At 38.0% G+C, this 19,213-nt stretch overlaps 1 protein-coding gene and 1 pseudogene across 2 annotated transcripts; one reads left to right on the top strand and one right to left on the bottom strand.

The window, feature by feature from the left end:
• The window catches only part of LOC120056738, an 11,834-nt pseudogene extending 11,651 nt beyond the window's left edge, over positions 1-183 (top strand).
• An 11,518-nt stretch (positions 184-11,701) lies between these two features.
• LOC120056823 (high mobility group-T protein-like) lies at positions 11,702-16,644 on the bottom strand. Of its 2 annotated transcripts, none has more exons than XM_039005053.1 (4): positions 15,544-15,593; positions 13,230-13,390; positions 12,346-12,491; positions 11,702-11,990 (listed from the first exon to the last, which is right to left on the bottom strand). In XM_039005053.1, the coding sequence occupies exons 2-4, from the start codon at positions 13,374-13,376 to the stop codon at positions 11,744-11,746; spliced, it is 540 nt and encodes a 179-aa protein (XP_038860981.1). In that variant the 5' UTR covers positions 13,377-13,390; positions 15,544-15,593; the 3' UTR covers positions 11,702-11,743. The 2 variants fall into 2 exon arrangements, with proteins under 2 accessions (XP_038860981.1, XP_038860980.1); XM_039005052.1 differs by lacking the exon at positions 15,544-15,593 and adding an exon at positions 16,513-16,644 and having other exon boundaries at positions 11,709-11,990.
• Positions 16,645-19,213: the final 2,569 nt, after the last annotated feature.

Raw genomic sequence — 19,213 nt, 5'->3', positions numbered from 1 at the left:
GAGAAAGAGAGAGAAAGCGAGAGAGGGAGACAGAGAGGAAAGAGAAAGAGACAGCTGTGTCTAAACGAAACAGAGAGAACAGGAGATAGTGGTGAGTGTTGTCACCAAACCACGATGTGTGGCTAAGACGCACTAACATCCTGTCTGAACACTGTTTTGTTATCTATCGCCTAGTCACAGTAGCCACCTCCACCACGGGGTAAGGAGAGGACAGGATACAGCAATACACAGGCAACCAGAGGCCGACACGAAGTCCTACACACACACACACACACACACACACACACCACACACAGAGACAGACACCACACACCACACACACACACACACACACACACACACACACACACACACACACACACACACACACACACAATAAAGGCAATAGAGTCATTTGGAACCAGTAGTGGGTAAAACCACCGGGGGATCCAAACCAGTAGAGCCATATTATAACCTCTGTGTGTTGTGGTAACTGTTTGATCTATAACCTGTTAGTAGATATGCCTCGACACCGTGATATATACAGTAGGCCTAAAGGCCGAGACAATAAGAGGACGCAGAATAAATTCAACCACACCTTTTTGTTTCATCACAAAACCAGAGAGCAACATCTACACAGTGGAGTCCACCATGCATATTGCGTGTAGCAGACAGTTACATGACCGACAGCACGGTCAAGCAAGTTAATGTTTCCCGACAATTTTCAGACTACTAAACAACTATTGACAGAGTTAGTTACCTCAAGGCACAATGAAAACAGGAGCTGCTGCCTCCACTATTCCAGCACCATTTACACTTGGGACGCAGATCTTCCCTCTGATTAGGTCCAATATGACAGCTCTACGCCATCACAGTGACAGGGCAGACAGGGCCACACCAGGCCTCACAGTCCCAGTAGACGTTACAGTTGGACAGGGCCACACCAGGCCTCACAGTCCCAGGAGACGTTACAGTTGGACAGGGCCACACCAGGCCTCACAGTCCCAGGAGACGTTACAGTTGGACAGGACAGACAGGGCCACACCAGGCCTCACAGTCCCAGGAGACGTTACAGTTGGACAGGACAGACAGGGCCACACCAGGCCTCACAGTCCCAGGAGACGTTACAGTTGGACAGGACAGACAGGGCCACACCAGAACTCACAGTCCCAGGAGAGACGTTACAGTTGGACAGGACAGACAGGGCCACACCAGGCCTCACAGTCCCAGGAGACGTTACAGTTGGACAGGACAGACAGGGCCACACCAGGCCTCACAGTCCCAGGAGACGTTACAGTTGGACAGGACAGACAGGGCCACACCAGAACTCACAGTCCCAGGAGAGACGTTACAGTTGGACAGGGCCACACCAGAACTCACAGTCCCAGGAGAGACGTTACAGTTGGACAGGACAGACAGGGCCACACCAGGCCTCACAGTCCCAGGAGACGTTACAGTTGGACAGGGCAGACAGGGCCACACCAGAACTCACAGTCCCAGGAGACGTTACAGTTGGACAGGGCCACACCAGGCCTCACAGTCCCAGGAGACGTTACAGTTGGACTGGGCCACACCAGGCCTCACAGTCCCAGGAGACGTTTACAGTTGGACAGGACAGACAGGGCCACACCAGAACTCACAGTCCCAGGAGACGTTACAGTTGGACAGGGCCACACCAGGCCTCACAGTCCCAGGAGACGTTACAGTTGGACTGGGCCACACCAGGCCTCACAGTCCCAGTAGACGTTACAGTTGGACAGGGCCACACCAGAACTCACAGTCCTAGTAGAGACGTTACAGTTGGACAGGGCCACACCAGAACTCACAGTCCTAGTAGAGACGTTACAGTTGGACAGGGCCACACCAGAACTCACAGTCCTAGTAGAGACGTTACAGTTGGACTGGGCCACACCAGGCCTCACAGTCCCAGGAGAGACGTTACAGTTGGACTGGGCCACACCAGGCCTCACAGTCCCAGTAGACGTTACAGTTGGACAGGGCCACACCAGAACTCACAGTCCTAGTAGAGACGTTACAGTTGCAGGGCCACACCAGAACTCACAGTCCTAGTAGAGGACTAGTGGTAATAACTTGAATTGTTAGACTATGCATGACTAGTGGTAATAACTTGAATTGTTAGACTATGCTATGACTAGTGGTAATACTTGATTGTTAGGACTATGCATGACTAGTGGTAATAACTTGAATTGTTAGACTATGTATGACTAGTGGTAATACTTGAACTTGTTTAGACTATGCATGACTAGTGGTAATAACTTGAATTGTTAGACTATGCATGATAGTGGTAATAACTTGAATTGGTTAGACTATGTATGACTAGTGGTAATAACTTGAATGTTAGACTATGCATGACTAGTGGTAGACTTAATTGTTAGATATGCAGCTAGTGGTAATAACTTGAATTGTTAGACTATGCATGACTAGTGGTAATAACTTGAATTGTTAGACTATGCATGACTAGTGGTAACTTGAATTGTTAGACTATGTATGACTAGTGGTAATAACTTGAATTGTTAGACTATGCATGACTAGTGGTAACTTGAATTGTTAGACTATGCATGACTAGTGGTAACTTGAATTGTTAGACTATGCATGACTAGTGGTAATAACTTGAATTGTTAGACTATGTATGACTAGTGGTAATAACTTGAAATTGTTAGACTATGCATGATAGTGGTAATAACTTGAATTAGTTAGACTATGTATGACTAGTGGTAATAACTTGAACTGTTATACTATGCATGACTAGTGGTATAACTTGAATTTGTTAGACTATGCATGACTAGTGGTAATAACTTGAATTGTTAGGACTATGCATGACTAGTGGTAATAACTTGAATTGTTAGACTATGCATGACTAGTGGTAATAACTTGAATTGTTAGACCTATGTATGACTAGTGTAATAACTTGAATTGTTAGACTATGCATGACTAGTGGTAATAACTTGAATTGTTAGACTATGCATGACTAGTGGTAATAACTTGAATTGTTAGACTATGCATGACTAGTGGTAATAACTTGAATTGTTAGACTATGCATGACTAGTGGTAATAACTTGAATTGTTAGACTATGTATGACTAGTGGTAATAACTTGAATTGTTAGACTATGTATGACTAGTGATAACTTGAACTGTTAGACTATGTATGACTAGTGGTAATAACTTGAATTGTTAGACTATGTATGACTAGTGGTAATAACTTGAATTGTTAGACTATGTATGACTAGTGGTAATAACTTGAATTGTTAGGACTATGATGACTAGTGTATAACTTGAAATTGTTAGGACTATGCCTGACTAGTGGTAATAACTTGAATTGTTAGACTATGTATGACTAGTGGTAATAACTTGAATTGTTAGGCTATGCATGACTAGTGGTAATAACTTGAATTGTTAGGACTATGTATGACTAGTGGTAATAACTTGAATTGTTAGGCTATGCATGACTAGTGGTAATAACTTGAATTGTTAGACTATGCATGACTAGTGGTAATAACTTGAATTGTTAGGCTATGCATGACTAGTGGTAATAACTTGAATTGTTAGACTATGCATGACTAGTGGTAATAACTTGAATTGTTAGACTATGCATGACTAGTGGTAATAACTTGAATTGTTAGACTATGTATGACTAGTGGTAATAACTTGAATTGTTAGGCTATGCATGACTAGTGGTAATAACTTGAATTGTTAGACTATGCATGACTAGTGGTAATAACTTGAATTGTTAGGCTATGCATGACTAGTGGTAATAACTTGAATTGTTAGACTATGCATGACTAGTGGTAATAACTTGAATTGTTAGACTATGTATGACTAGTGGTAATAACTTGAACTGTTAGACTATGCATGACTAGTGGTAATAACTTGAATTGTTAGACTATGCATGACTAGTGGTAACTTGAACTGTTAGACTATGCATGACTAGTGGTAACTTGAATTGTTAGACTATGTATGACTAGTGGTAATAACTTGAATTGTTAGACTATGTATGACTAGTGGTAATAACTTGAACTGTTAGACTATGCATGACTAGTGGTAATAACTTGAATTGTTAGACTATGCATGACTAGTGGTAACTTGAATTGTTAGACTATGCATGACTAGTGGTAATAACTTGAATTGTTAGACTATGTATGACTAGTGGTAATAACTTGAACTGTTAGACTATGCATGACTAGTGGTAATAACTTGAATTGTTAGACTATGTATGACTAGTGGTAATAACTTGAATTGTTAGACTATGCATGACTAGTGGTAACTTGAATTGTTAGACTATGTATGACTAGTGGTAATAACTTGAATTGTTAGACTATGCATGACTAGTGGTAATAACTTGAATTGTTAGACTATGCATGACTAGTGGTAACTTGAATTGTTAGACTATGCATGACTAGTGGTAATAACTTGAATTGTTAGACTATGCATGACTAGTGGTAATAACTTGAACTGTTAGACTATGCATGACTAGTGGTAATAACTTGAATTGTTAGACTATGCATGACTAGTGGTAATAACTTGAATTGTTAGACTATGCATGACTAGTGATAACTTGAATTGTTAGACTATGTATGACTAGTGGTAATAACTTGAACTGTTAGACTATGCATGACTAGTGGTAATAACTTGAATTGTTAGACTATGTATGACTAGTGGTAACTTGAATTGTTAGACTATGCATGACTAGTGGTAACTTGAATTGTTAGACTATGCATGACTAGTGGTAACTTGAATTGTTAGACTATGCATGACTAGTGGTAATAACTTGAATTGTTAGACTATGCATGACTAGTGGTAACTTGAATTGTTAGACTATGCATGACTAGTGGTAACTTGAATTGTTAGACTATGCATGACTAGTGGTAATAACTTGAATTGTTAGACTATGCATGACTAGTGGTAACTTGAATTGTTAGACTATGCATGACTAGTGGTAATAACTTGAATTGTTAGACTATGCATGACTAGTGGTAATAACTTGAATTGTTAGACTATGCATGACTAGTGGTAATAACTTGAATTGTTAGACTATGCATGACTAGTGGTAATAACTTGAATTGTTAGACTATGTATGACTAGTGGTAATAACTTGAATTGTTAGACTATGCATGACTAGTGGTAATAACTTGAATTGTTAGACTATGCATGACTAGTGGTAATAACTTGAATTGTTAGACTATGTATGACTAGTGGTAACTTGAATTGTTAGACTATGCATGACTAGTGGTAACTTGAATTGTTAGACTATGTATGACTAGTGGTAATAACTTGAATTGTTAGACTATGCATGACTAGTGGTAATAACTTGAATTGTTAGACTATGTATGACTAGTGGTAATAACTTGAATTGTTAGACTATGCATGACTAGTGGTAATAACTTGAATTGTTAGACTATGTATGACTAGTGGTAATAACTTGAATTGTTAGACTATGCATGACTAGTGGTAATAACTTGAATTGTTAGACTATGCATGACTAGTGGTAATAACTTGAATTGTTAGACTATGCATGACTAGTGGTAATAACTTGAATTGTTAGACTATGCATGACTAGTGGTAATAACTTGAATTGTTAGACTATGTATGACTAGTGGTAATAACTTGAATTGTTAGGCTATGCATGACTAATGGTAATAACTTGAATTGTTAGACTATGCATGACTAGTGGTAATAACTTGAACTGTTAGACTATGTATGACTAGTGGTAATAACTTGAATTGTTAGACTATGCATGACTAGTGGTAATAACTTGAATTGTTAGACTATGCATGACTAGTGGTAATAACTTGAATTGTTAGACTATGCATGACTAGTGGTAACTTGAATTGTTAGGCTATGCATGACTAGTGGTAACTTGAATTGTTAGACTATGCATGACTAGTGGTAATAACTTGAATTGTTAGGCTATGCATGACTAGTGGTAATAACTTGAATTGTTAGACTATGCATGACTAGTGGTAATAACTTGAATTGTTAGACTATGCATGACTAGTGGTAATAACTTGAATTGTTAGGCTATGCATGACTAGTGGTAATAACTTGAATTGTTAGACTATGCATGACTAGTGGTAATAACTTGAATTGTTAGGCTATGCATGACTAGTGGTAATAACTTGAATTGTTAGACTATGCATGACTAGTGGTAATAACTTGAATTGTTAGGCTATGCATGACTAGTGGTAATAACTTGAATTGTTAGACTATGTATGACTAGTGGTAATAACTTGAATTGTTAGACTATGTATGACTAGTGGTAATAACTTGAATTGTTAGACTATGTATGACTAGTGGTAATAACTTGAATTGTTAGACTATGCATGACTAGTGGTAATAACTTGAATTGTTAGACTATGCATGACTAGTGGTAACTTGAATTGTTAGGCTATGCATGACTAGTGGTAATAACTTGAATTGTTAGACTATGCATGACTAGTGGTAATAACTTGAATTGTTAGACTATGCATGACTAGTGGTAACTTGAATTGTTAGACTATGCATGACTAGTGGTAATAACTTCAATTGTTAGACTATGCATGACTAGTGGTAATAACTTGAATTGTTAGACTATGTATGACTAGTGGTAATAACTTGAATTGTTAGACTATGCATGACTAGTGGTAATAACTTGAATTGTTAGGCTATGCATGACTAGTGGTAACTTGAATTGTTAGACTATGTATGACTAGTGGTAATAACTTGAATTGTTAGACTATGTATGACTAGTGGTAACTTGAATTGTTAGACTATGTATGACTAGTGGTAATAACTTGAATTGTTAGACTATGTATGACTAGTGGTAATAACTTGAATTGTTAGACTATGTATGACTAGTGGTAACTTGAATTGTTAGACTATGTATGACTAGTGGTAATAACTTGAATTGTTAGACTATGTATGACTAGTGGTAATAACTTGAATTGTTAGACTATGTATGACTAGTGGTAATAACTTGAATTGTTAGACTATGTATGACTAGTGGTAACTTGAATTGTTAGACTATGTATGACTAGTGGTAATAACTTGAATTGTTAGACTATGTATGACTAGTGGTAATAACTTGAATTGTTAGACTATGTATGACTAGTGGTAACTTGAATTGTTAGACTATGTATGACTAGTGGTAATAACTTGAATTGTTAGACTATGTATGACTAGTGGTAATAACTTGAATTGTTAGACTATGCATGACTAGTGGTAATAACTTGAATTGTTAGACTATGTATGACTAGTGGTAATAACTTGAATTGTTAGACTATGCATGACTAGTGGTAATAACTTGAATTGTTAGACTATGTATGACTAGTGGTAATAACTTGAATTGTTAGGCTATGCATGACTAGTGGTAATAACTTGAATTGTTAGACTATGCATGACTAGTGGTAATAACTTGAATTGTTAGACTATGCATGACTAGTGGTAATAACTTGAATTGTTAGACTATGTATGACTAGTGGTAATAACTTGAATTGTTAGACTATGTATGACTAGTGGTAATAACTTGAATTGTTAGACTATGTATGACTAGTGGTAACTTGAATTGTTAGACTATGCATGACTAGTGGTAATAACTTGAATTGTTAGACTATGCATGACTAGTGGTAATAACTTGAATTGTTAGACTATGTATGACTAGTGGTAATAACTTGAATTGTTAGACTATGTATGACTAGTGGTAATAACTTGAATTGTTAGACTATGTATGACTAGTGGTAATAACTTGAATTGTTAGACTATGCATGACTAGTGGTAATAACTTGAATTGTTAGACTATGTATGACTAGTGGTAATAACTTGAATTGTTAGACTATGTATGACTAGTGGTAACTTGAATTGTTAGACTATGCATGACTAGTGGTAATAACTTGAATTGTTAGACTATGCATGACTAGTGGTAATAACTTGAATTGTTAGACTATGTATGACTAGTGGTAATAACTTGAATTGTTAGACTATGTATGACTAGTGGTAACTTGAATTGTTAGACTATGCATGACTAGTGGTAATAACTTGAATTGTTAGACTATGTATGACTAGTGGTAATAACTTGAATTGTTAGACTATGTATGACTAGTGGTAATAACTTGAATTGTTAGACTATGTATGACTAGTGGTAACTTGAATTGTTAGACTATGTATGACTAGTGGTAATAACTTGAATTGTTAGACTATGTATGACTAGTGGTAATAACTTGAATTGTTAGACTATGCATGACTAGTGGTAATAACTTGAATTGTTAGGCTATGTATGACTAGTGATAACTTGAACTGTTAGACTATGCATGACTAGTGGTAATAACTTGAATTGTTAGACTATGCATGACTAGTGGTAATAACTTGAATTGTTAGACTATGCATGACTAGTGGTAATAACTTGAATTGTTAGACTATGTATGACTAGTGATAACTTGAACTGTTAGACTATGCATGACTAGTGGTAATAACTTGAATTGTTAGACTATGCATGACTAGTGGTAATAACTTGAATTGTTAGACTATGCATGACTAGTGGTAATAACTTGAATTGTTAGACTATGTATGACTAGTGGTAATAACTTGAATTGTTAGACTATGCATGACTAGTGGTAATAACTTGAATTGTTAGACTATGCATGACTAGTGGTAATAACTTGAATTGTTAGACTATGCATGACTAGTGGTAATAACTTGAATTGTTAGACTATGCATGACTAGTGGTAACTTGAATTGTTAGACTATGCATGACTAGTGGTAATAACTTGAATTGTTAGGCTATGCATGACTAGTGGTAACTTGAATTGTTAGGCTATGCATGACTAGTGGTAATAACTTGAATTGTTAGACTATGCATGACTAGTGGTAACTTGAATTGTTAGGCTATGCATGACTAGTGGTAATAACTTGAATTGTTAGACTATGTATGACTAGTGGTAATAACTTGAATTGTTAGGCTATGCATGACTAGTGGTAATAACTTGAATTGTTAGACTATGCATGACTAGTGGTAATAACTTGAATTGTTAGACTATGTATGACTAGTGGTAATAACTTGAATTGTTAGACTATGCATGACTAGTGGTAATAACTTGAATTGTTAGACTATGTATGACTAGTGGTAATAACTTGAATTGTTAGACTATGCATGACTAGTGGTAATAACTTGAATTGTTAGACTATGCATGACTAGTGGTAATAACTTGAATTGTTAGACTATGCATGACTAGTGGTAATAACTTGAATTGTTAGACTATGCATGACTAGTGGTAATAACTTGAATTGTTAGACTATGTATGACTAGTGGTAATAACTTGAATTGTTAGACTATGCATGACTAGTGGTAATAACTTGAATTGTTAGACTATGTATGACTAGTGGTAATAACTTGAATTGTTAGACTATGCATGACTAGTGGTAATAACTTGAATTGTTAGGCTATGTATGACTAGTGGTAATAACTTGAATTGTTAGGCTATGCATGACTAGTGATAATAACTTGAATTGTTAGACTATGCATGACTAGTGGTAATAACTTGAATTGTTAGACTATGCATGACTAGTGGTAATAACTTGAATTGTTAGACTATGCATGACTAGTGGTAATAACTTGAATTGTTAGACTATGCATGACTAGTGGTAATAACTTGAATTGTTAGACTATACATGACTAGTGGTAATAACTTGAACTGTTAGACTATGTATGACTAGTGGTAATAACTTGAATTGTTAGACTATACATGACTAGTGGTAATAACTTGAACTGTTAGACTATGTATGACTAGTGGTAATAACTTGAATTGTTAGACTATGCATGACTAGTGGTAACTTGAATTGTTAGACTATGCATGACTAGTGGTAACTTGAATTGTTAGACTATGCATGACTAGTGGTAATAACTTGAATTGTTAGGCTATGCATGACTAGTGGTAACTTGAATTGTTAGACTATGTATGACTAGTGGTAATAACTTGAATTGTTAGGCTATGCATGACTAGTGGTAATAACTTGAATTGTTAGGCTATGCATGACTAGTGGTAATAACTTGAATTGTTAGGCTATGCATGACTAGTGGTAATAACTTGAATTGTTAGGCTATGTATGACTAGTGGTAATAACTTGAATTGTTAGGCTATGCATGACTAGTGGTAATAACTTGAATTGTTAGACTATGCATGACTAGTGGTAATAACTTGAATTGTTAGGCTATGCATGACTAGTGGTAATAACTTGAATTGTTAGGCTATGCATGACTAGTGGTAATAACTTGAATTGTTAGGCTATGCATGACTAGTGGTAATAACTTGAATTGTTAGGCTATGCATGACTAGTGGTAATAACTTGAATTGTTAGACTATGTATGACTAGTGGTAACTTGAATTGTTAGACTATGCATGACTAGTGGTAACTTGAATTGTTAGGCTATGTATGACTAGTGGTAATAACTTGAATTGTTAGACTATGTATGACTAGTGGTAATAACTTGAATTGTTAGGCTATGTATGACTAGTGGTAATAACTTGAATTGTTAGACTATGCATGACTAGTGGTAATAACTTGAATTGTTAGACTATGCATGACTAGTGGTAATAACTTGAATTGTTAGACTATGTATGACTAGTGGTAATAACTTGAATTGTTAGGCTATGCATGACTAGTGGTAATAACTTGAATTGTTAGACTATGCATGACTAGTGGTAACTTGAATTGTTAGACTATGCATGACTAGTGGTAATAACTTGAATTGTTAGACTATGCATGACTAGTGGTAATAACTTGAATTGTTAGACTATGCATGACTAGTGGTAATAACTTGAATTGTTAGGCTATGCATGACTAGTGGTAATAACTTGAATTGTTAGACTATGCATGACTAGTGGTAACTTGAATTGTTAGGCTATGTATGACTAGTGGTAATAACTTGAATTGTTAGACTATGCATGACTAGTGGTAATAACTTGAATTGTTAGACTATGTATGACTAGTGGTAATAACTTGAATTGTTAGACTATGTATGACTAGTGGTAATAACTTGAATTGTTAGACTATGCATGACTAGTGGTAATAACTTGAATTGTTAGACTATGTATGACTAGTGGTAATAACTTGAATTGTTAGACTATGCATGACTAGTGGTAATAACTTGAATTGTTAGACTATGTATGACTAGTGGTAATAACTTGAATTGTTAGGCTATGCATGACTAGTGGTAATAACTTGAATTGTTAGACTATGTATGACTAGTGGTAATAACTTGAATTGTTAGACTATGCATGACTAGTGGTAATAACTTGAATTGTTAGACTATGTATGACTAGTGGTAATAACTTGAATTGTTAGGCTATGCATGACTAGTGGTAATAACTTGAATTGTTAGACTATGCATGACTAGTGGTAATAACTTGAATTGTTAGGCTATGCATGACTAGTGGTAATAACTTGAATTGTTAGGCTATGCATGACTAGTGGTAATAACTTGAATTGTTAGACTATGCATGACTAGTGGTAATAACTTGAATTGTTAGACTATGCATGACTAGTGGTAATAACTTGAATTGTTAGACTATGCATGACTAGTGGTAATAACTTGAATTGTTAGACTATGCATGACTAGTGGTAATAACTTGAATTGTTAGGCTATGCATGACTAGTGGTAATAACTTGAATTGTTAGACTATGCATGACTAGTGGTAATAACTTGAATTGTTAGACTATGCATGACTAGTGGTAACTTGAATTGTTAGGCTATGCATGACTGAGAAAACATCCCATCTAACAGCTAACAGAGATATAAATAAACAAATCAAATGCATAAAATAACAAAAAGGGGTGATGTTTGTTTACCTTCTCGTACTTCTCCTTCAGCTTGGCAGCCTTTTTCTCATAGGGCACCTTGTCCTCCGCTGTTAGGTTGTTCCACTTCTCTCCCAGCTTCTTGGCCACATCACCGATAGACAGGCCAGGGGTCTCCCCCTTCACCTGGGGTCGGAAATCAGCGCAGAAGATGAAGAAAGCAGACCTGGAGGATGAGAGAAGAAGAAGAAAAGGAGGGAGGAAACAGAAGGGTCACCGGTTTTTGTTTGTTTGTCAATGAATCAATTGTTTGTTGACAAAACATGGGAAACACTGTCGTCTTGTTTTAGTGTTAAATGGCTGCTTTAAATGCAGTACTTGTGTTATTCAAATGTAGGGTTATTGTTCATTATTTTATAATAGTAATTGTTTCATAACTTACTTTAGACATGTTTTAACCGATTCACCCGGACATCCGGAGTTGAATCTCTGCACATTACCCATGAGCTATGAGTTTTGGAAAGGAGGGGGAGAGGAGGAGGAGGAGGTGTGACTGTCTTTTACTGTCAGGCAGTACTCACGATGGTCTCTTGGGGGCGTTGGGGTCCTTAAACCTTTTCTTCTTCTCTCCCTTGGGAGGAATGTAGCTCCTCATCTCCCTCTCATAACGCACCTTGTCCAGCTTGGCCAGATCCTCAAACTTCCCCTTCTCCTTGGCGGACATGGTCTGAGAGAAGCAGAAGGTGTGATCAGATGTCAACAGTTGTGTGTGTGTGTGTGTGTGTGTGTGTATATGTATGTGTGCGTGTGTATGTGTGTGTGTATATGTGTATATGTGTGTGTGTATATGTGTATATGTGTGTGTGTATGTATGTATGTATGTATGTATGTATGTATGTGTGTGTGTGTGTGTGTGTGTGTGTGTGTGTGTGTGTGTGTGTGTGTGTGTGTGTGTGTGTGTGTGTGTGTGTGTGTGTGTGTGTGTATATGTGTGTGTATATGTGTGTGTATGTATGTATGTGTGTGTGTGTGTGTGTGTATGTGTGCGTGTGTATGTGTATGTGTATGTGTATGTGTGTGTGTGTGTGTGTGTGTGTGTGTGTGTATGTATGTATGTATGTGTGTGTGTGTGTGTGTCGGTTAGGTGCTACACAGTGGTAGACGAAGACAACGTAAACAAAACAATGATATGCAAAGGGGTGGCAGATTAGTATGGAACAACTTAGCTGTGACACAGTTCATTTGAAACGATCTCGTACCAGACAACTATCAAGGGATTACGAGGGGTACAGGACAGTGTTCCACTCAAGGGTCTGCATCCCAAATGGCACTACCTTTGGCACACTATTCCTATTTAGTGCACTACTTTCAATCAGGGCCCATAGGGTGCTGGTCAAAAGTAGTGTACTATAATAGGGGAATGGGGGTGCCAGTCAGTCACAGCTGAGATGTGTTCCATACTTACCTTCCATCTCTCAGAGCACTTCTTGGAGAACTCGGAGAAGTTGACGGAAGCTTCCGGATGTTTCTTCTTGTGTTCCTCTCGACAGGTCTGGACAAAGTAGGCATAGGAGGACATCTTGCCCCTCGGCTTCGTCGGATCTTTCCCCATCTCGATATCGGTATCTAAAAGGGATAAGAGAGAACGTTTTAGAAGTTAGCAAAATGGCAAAGAAAAGTCAAAAAACATAAGTCACATTTTATTCAGTATTTTCTGACAACCCCACCCCCCCACCACAAAAAAACGATTTACTGCCATATATTTTGAAATGTTTACCTAAATGCTTTCATGCAAACTGCACGTGATTGGAGATCTGTCTTTGTTTTTTGTAATGACCTTCTGTCCGGTACCGGCTACAGTTGGCGAATGATCGAGCTATAGTTGATTCGTGGACATTTTCTCCCATCTCAGCCATGGAACTCTGCAAGCAGCTCTTTCAAAGTGAGTTCTAGAGCTACAGAGCTTTCAAAGTGAGTTCTAGAGCTACAGAGCTTTCAAAGTGAGTTCTAGAGCTACAGAGCTTTCAAAGTGAGTTCTAGAGCTACAGAGCTTTCAAAGTGAGTTCTAGAGCTACAGAGCTTTCAATGTGACTCTGCAAGCAGCTCTTTCAAAGTGAGTTCTAGAGCTACAGAGCTTTCAAAGTGAGTTCTAGAGCTACAGAGCTTTCAAAGTGAGTTCTAGAGCTACAGAGCTTTCAATGTGACTCTGCAAGCAGCTCTTTCAAAGTGAGTTCTAGAGCTACAGAGCTTTCAAAGTGAGTTCTAGAGCTACAGAGCTTTCAAAGTGAGTTCTAGAGCTACAATCTTTTTGTCCCAACTGGTTATTTTGGAAGGTCCATCTTGATCTGGTAAGAGTCTGTGTGGTTCCATACACCTTCCACTTCTTAATGATTGGCCTGACTGTACTCAATATATAGGAGATTTTCTTATAACCTACCCCTTAGTCTGTTATCGATCTACAACTTTATCCCTGAACTCTTCTGAAAGCTCTTTGTTCTTCATGATTGAAGCTATCGTTGAAATGCACTACCTGACGGAAGGCCCTCACAGAGACAGGTGTATATTGCATAAAGGTAGAAGGCCTTTCTCAAGTTGTTACAAATATTTGTTGCATCTGAGTTATTAGATTTGCTTTGACAAAGGAGTTGAAAACATATTTAATATTATTTTACCTTTTTTTATTTGGATAATTTATTTTCCATCATTTGGGTTCCCCCCTCTTTCCCTATCAGGCTGCACTCAATAGTTTCCTTCCCTTACTTACTCTTGGCATCAGAACTGTAAACGCAGCCCTCTGCGAATAAACACGTCCGGTTCTGTGTGTTTGATAGAAAATAAGTTTGTGGAAACAAACCCTGCCTGGAGGAACGTTTACGGACTGTCACACGGAATGTGCCATTTGCTGAAAACACAGCCGTTACCTTTAACTGGTCAAATCATGCGAAATGTAAAAATACATAAAAAAAAAAAAATAGACGCTATTTTCATGCATTTTGTACAGTCTTACGTTAGTCACCTCATATTTGTGAGATGTTTTGTTTTTAATGCAGAATGACTGTCATTCGATCATTGGAGTTTTAGCTACAGAACGTTAGAAGTTCTCATTCTACAAGGGGGAAAAGATCCATCAAACTTTGTGAAGTTCAAGTGCAGAACATGGGATACCCTTCGGACATATGCAAAGATTTGACATTTTTCACTATTTCACGAACTAAATCGGAAAGAAAATGAGAAATGCATATAGTATGAATTCGGGTATAATGTTAAAATGATACTAGTGCATTTAGCTAACTCTACAGAAATCTATTCCTGAGAAAAACAAAACCCGAAGAAAATTGAAAAAGACCCTAAAACCACAAAACAAAGTCAAAATATGTTTCAATTTCGATCTAAATTCGATTCAGCAACATTTGAAAAAAATTATTAAAATGTGGGGAAAAAATCACGTCAAATTCCCTATTATATTGCTTGTATGGCTGCATATCTGTGTTGTAGCTAAGCAATGCGTTTCTATCTGTCGAGTGAAGTAGTAATGGCGCATAGGCTTCTCGTTGAAGGAAAAGGAGGTCAACAACGACGGCAATATTTCTTCTTCCATTTTGTGAGAAAGCCTTCTTCATGAAAGAAAGTCGCCCTGAAATGTCTCCACCCGCATTCCCGATCGCATTTTTAATCGAAAAATATGTTGACAAAGCCCGCCAGCCTGACCATATTTTCCCCCGGTAGATTCCTATTGCAATAGCCGTGGTGTATAGCAATACACTGGGTCTGTGCTATACCTATGTGCGGGCTGTGTAGAGTTAGATTCCTATGAGCTCGGAATGGCCGCTTGTCTTCATCCACTAACATGGAGAATATGGCTCCGTCTCTTTGTGTCAATGCACAGCCATTGCATGCAGTAGAGGGCAGAGCGACCGCGGGGTACCCACCTCTTTTCAATCTGCGATTTCAACCCTTTAATTTTAACGGAAAAATACAAAAAGACTGTCGTTGGAACAAGGATAGATGGGACTTTAATTTTCTATTTTTAGATTTTACAGTTAGACACATGGTTGGTGATAAATCACGGTTTGAAAAAGTTGGAAGTGAACTGCGATTGTACGGCTGGCTCCGCCGTTACGGTCTGCCTTGTTTCCTATGCGAGTACAGTCAGCCATTACAGTAAAGCGCAGATTCCTGAGGTAATTTCTCACATTATTATGAGGCAATTTGTGAAAGAAATAACGAACAGTTACAGTTTTCAGAGCAAATTTCTTTCTCAATGTTTTCTTTATTTTCATTGTCAATTTTCCCACGGTTTCATCTTCACATGACAGGCATCACAGCCTCGCAATACACTGCAATGGCTAGCAATGGGCACAAGTCTCATGTTTGTGCGCTACCTTGCTAGCCAGCTGTCCGCTGAACATTACTGATGTTTAACTCGGTAAATACACCGCATTTTATAATAACACTGCAACAATTACCTGATATTAATTCATACATTTTTTTTTTTTTTTAAATGTTGATTATTTTAGTTTTCGCCTTTTTTCAACCAGCGGCTAATACTGTGTGCTTCGCTGGCAAATTTCTTGGTAGTTTTTGACGGGTTCCTTCGAATGAAAAATCACAAAAAAAATTTGCAAACCTAATATTCAAACATGGTCAATACATTTCAGAGGTATTTCTAAATTGTCTTGTCATTTTTTCATCCTTACCGACACTTTCATTATTATTTTTTCTCTCCCTCTTTCGTGTGATATACTTACCAAAGGCTGCCGCTGTATCTCAAATGCACTGCAATGGCTGTATGTGGAACACCAAACGAATGCGATACGCAGTGTCTTGTCGCTTCTCTAACATTACTCTCAGTGGAGCTCTCTCCCCTTCCCATTGGCTACCGCCAAGTTTAGCGCCGGTCTGATAGGATAAAACTTTTTCATTGTCCTAATATCAGACGATGCGCCATTGGCTACCTTTTGTGAAACGTCACGGGAGTTGTAAAATGGCGCGGTGATACGAACATTTTTTTTTGTTGTTGCTGGTGCTGAGCGTCCTGGATATTTGTAGAGTGGTTTGCCCATAGTATTGAGTTTCTGTGCGTTGAACACAGTGGTGCAAATGAATGGGACAACAGCGGAGGTTTCTAGTGCGCTACAACGTGTTAAAGTGAACGGGAACAAGGTGTAGGTGGGAAGTCCCCACCTTCCCCCCACCCCCAATAATCAATTGCAACCATTGACTATTCACACCATCCTATGTTTTAACTGTATTAGCAAATTATGACTTTGTTAATAAATATATTAGGATGGTGGGTTTTAAATAGGAATAACAGAAAAGTGTTTGAGGGACCTCTTGGTAGGATGATACAGTATATCATGTGGAAGGAATTTGAGATAATTTTGGCGTTTGTAAATGAACCAATGAATGACATGGCACAGTATACACTATCAATGCAGGTGTATCAATAACAGTATAACGAGGCAGTATTAAGCAACGAGGTTCTTCTTTTCGACAGAAGACGGCGTTTATTATGTTATTAGTGATTGTTTAAGAGAAATAAAAGATTATTTAACAAATGTTCATCACACTATATAATCTAATGCATGTTGATAGCAGAGGGAGACTCTTAACAAAATAATGAGGTTTAATGAAAACCGTAGCCTAATAAAAACTAAAAGTAGATAAGCAATTTTAAGACCATTTATTTTTCTATTCTATCTGTCCTCACTATAGTCCTCATTACCACAAACGGAACAATCCGTTTTATATGCGGTCTTCTGGCTCTACGAAGCAGTGTTTGACGCGCTTTTATAGGCTACAGTTCTGACTCGAACCGTTACTTTGTACCCGTTATTTTTTTCTGCTATTGTAACTGTACGTTTTTGTTGGAATGTATCTAAAGGCTAAACCTTGTGGATACATGCATTAGGATACAAGCAAGTGACCTGCTAGAATAACGTTGATGTCAACGCGCTGTACACATGCGGTGTATGTTCCAATTCTCACATGCGCGAGCGCTCCTATGAATAGAACTGTATTGCGTTCCACAGGCCCATACGGGCGCATTCAATTCACACGTATCAGGTCAATCCGTGCATTGATTTAAAGCCTAACTTAAAAGTTAAATAAAAAACAATCATATGTCATTAAGAAATATACTATTATTTCGATTTTGACAAATTTTGACAGATTTGATTGGACCTTTGTAGATAGCGCTATATTCCATGCCCTTTAAACCCTTCATATCTTTGTATCACAGTATATCACAGTGAATGATGGTTTTCTCATTCCTTAGTCCGTCAAGCTCAAATTCATCATCATCATCATCATCATCATCATCATCATCATACCAGTAACTCAAGCCCCCAGCCCCATTTGCCATGAGGCTGAGAGAAAATGGTGCAGTTTTAAAGCTAATTTCTAGTAATTAAAATAATTTCTATAATGGTTTATGACATGGGTGATGGTGATAATGATGCTTTCCTTCCACAGTCTGATATTCATTTTACTGTTAATTTGCTGTTAATTTGCTGTTTGTTAGCCACCTTTGTTGGCATCATCATCTTAAATGAAACAGCCCTGGATTTACAGTGTACTGCTGCAATCAATCAATCAAAGTATCAGTAAGGAATCCTGCTTTATATTCACCAGGGCCTGTATGCAGACTATGTTGCCTGCAGTTATGGCAAACGTCTCTATTGTCTTTGGAGGTAGGATTGGTACCCTCTCCATTGTCTTGGGAGGTAGGATTGGTACCCTCTCCATTGTGTTGGGAGGTAGGATTGGTACCCTCTCCATTGTGTTGGGAGGTAGGATTGGTACCCTCTCCATTGTGTTGGGAGGTAGGATTGGTACCCTCTCCATTGTGTTGGGAGGTAGGATTGATACCCTCTCCATTGTCTTGGGCGGTAGGATTGGTACCCTCTCCATTGTCTTTGGAGGTAGGATTGGTACCCTCTCCATTGTCTTGGGAGGTAGGATTGGTACCCTCTCCATTGTCTTTGGAGGTGGGTTTGGTACCCTTACACATACAGAACAGTGAAAGGGAGACACTGATTGTGGCATCTATCAGATTTTGCTATAGGAATACATTCTAGCACAGTGCTATAAAAAATAAAGGGGAAGCAATTGATGATACTCAACATTTGAAAAGGGACACGTCACAGTCACACCTTTGAAACAAAGGGAAATTGTCAATGAAGCCGGGCCTCATAGACACTGATCTACGATTAGTGTAGCAATTCCACCCCTCATATCTACGATCACGATTCAGGGAGCAGAAACTGAACCCAGATCTGTGCCTAAGGGCAACTTTTATCCAGAGCCCCATTTGTCTCTGTCTAGCTATTAAACTGTCATCTGTCCCGTGTGGCAGTAGTAGCAGTAGTACCTGCAGCATGATGACAGAAAGTCACACAGCCTGTCCATGAAGCACAAGGAGAGGAGAGGAGAGTGGGGTAGGGGAGA

The sequence above is a fragment of the Salvelinus namaycush genome, chromosome 12, assembly GCF_016432855.1.
Source record: "Salvelinus namaycush isolate Seneca chromosome 12, SaNama_1.0, whole genome shotgun sequence".
NCBI lineage: Eukaryota > Metazoa > Chordata > Actinopteri > Salmoniformes > Salmonidae > Salvelinus > Salvelinus namaycush.
The sequence above is the reverse complement of the archived record's forward strand: the minus strand, read 5'-3'. Positions and strand labels throughout refer to the sequence as shown.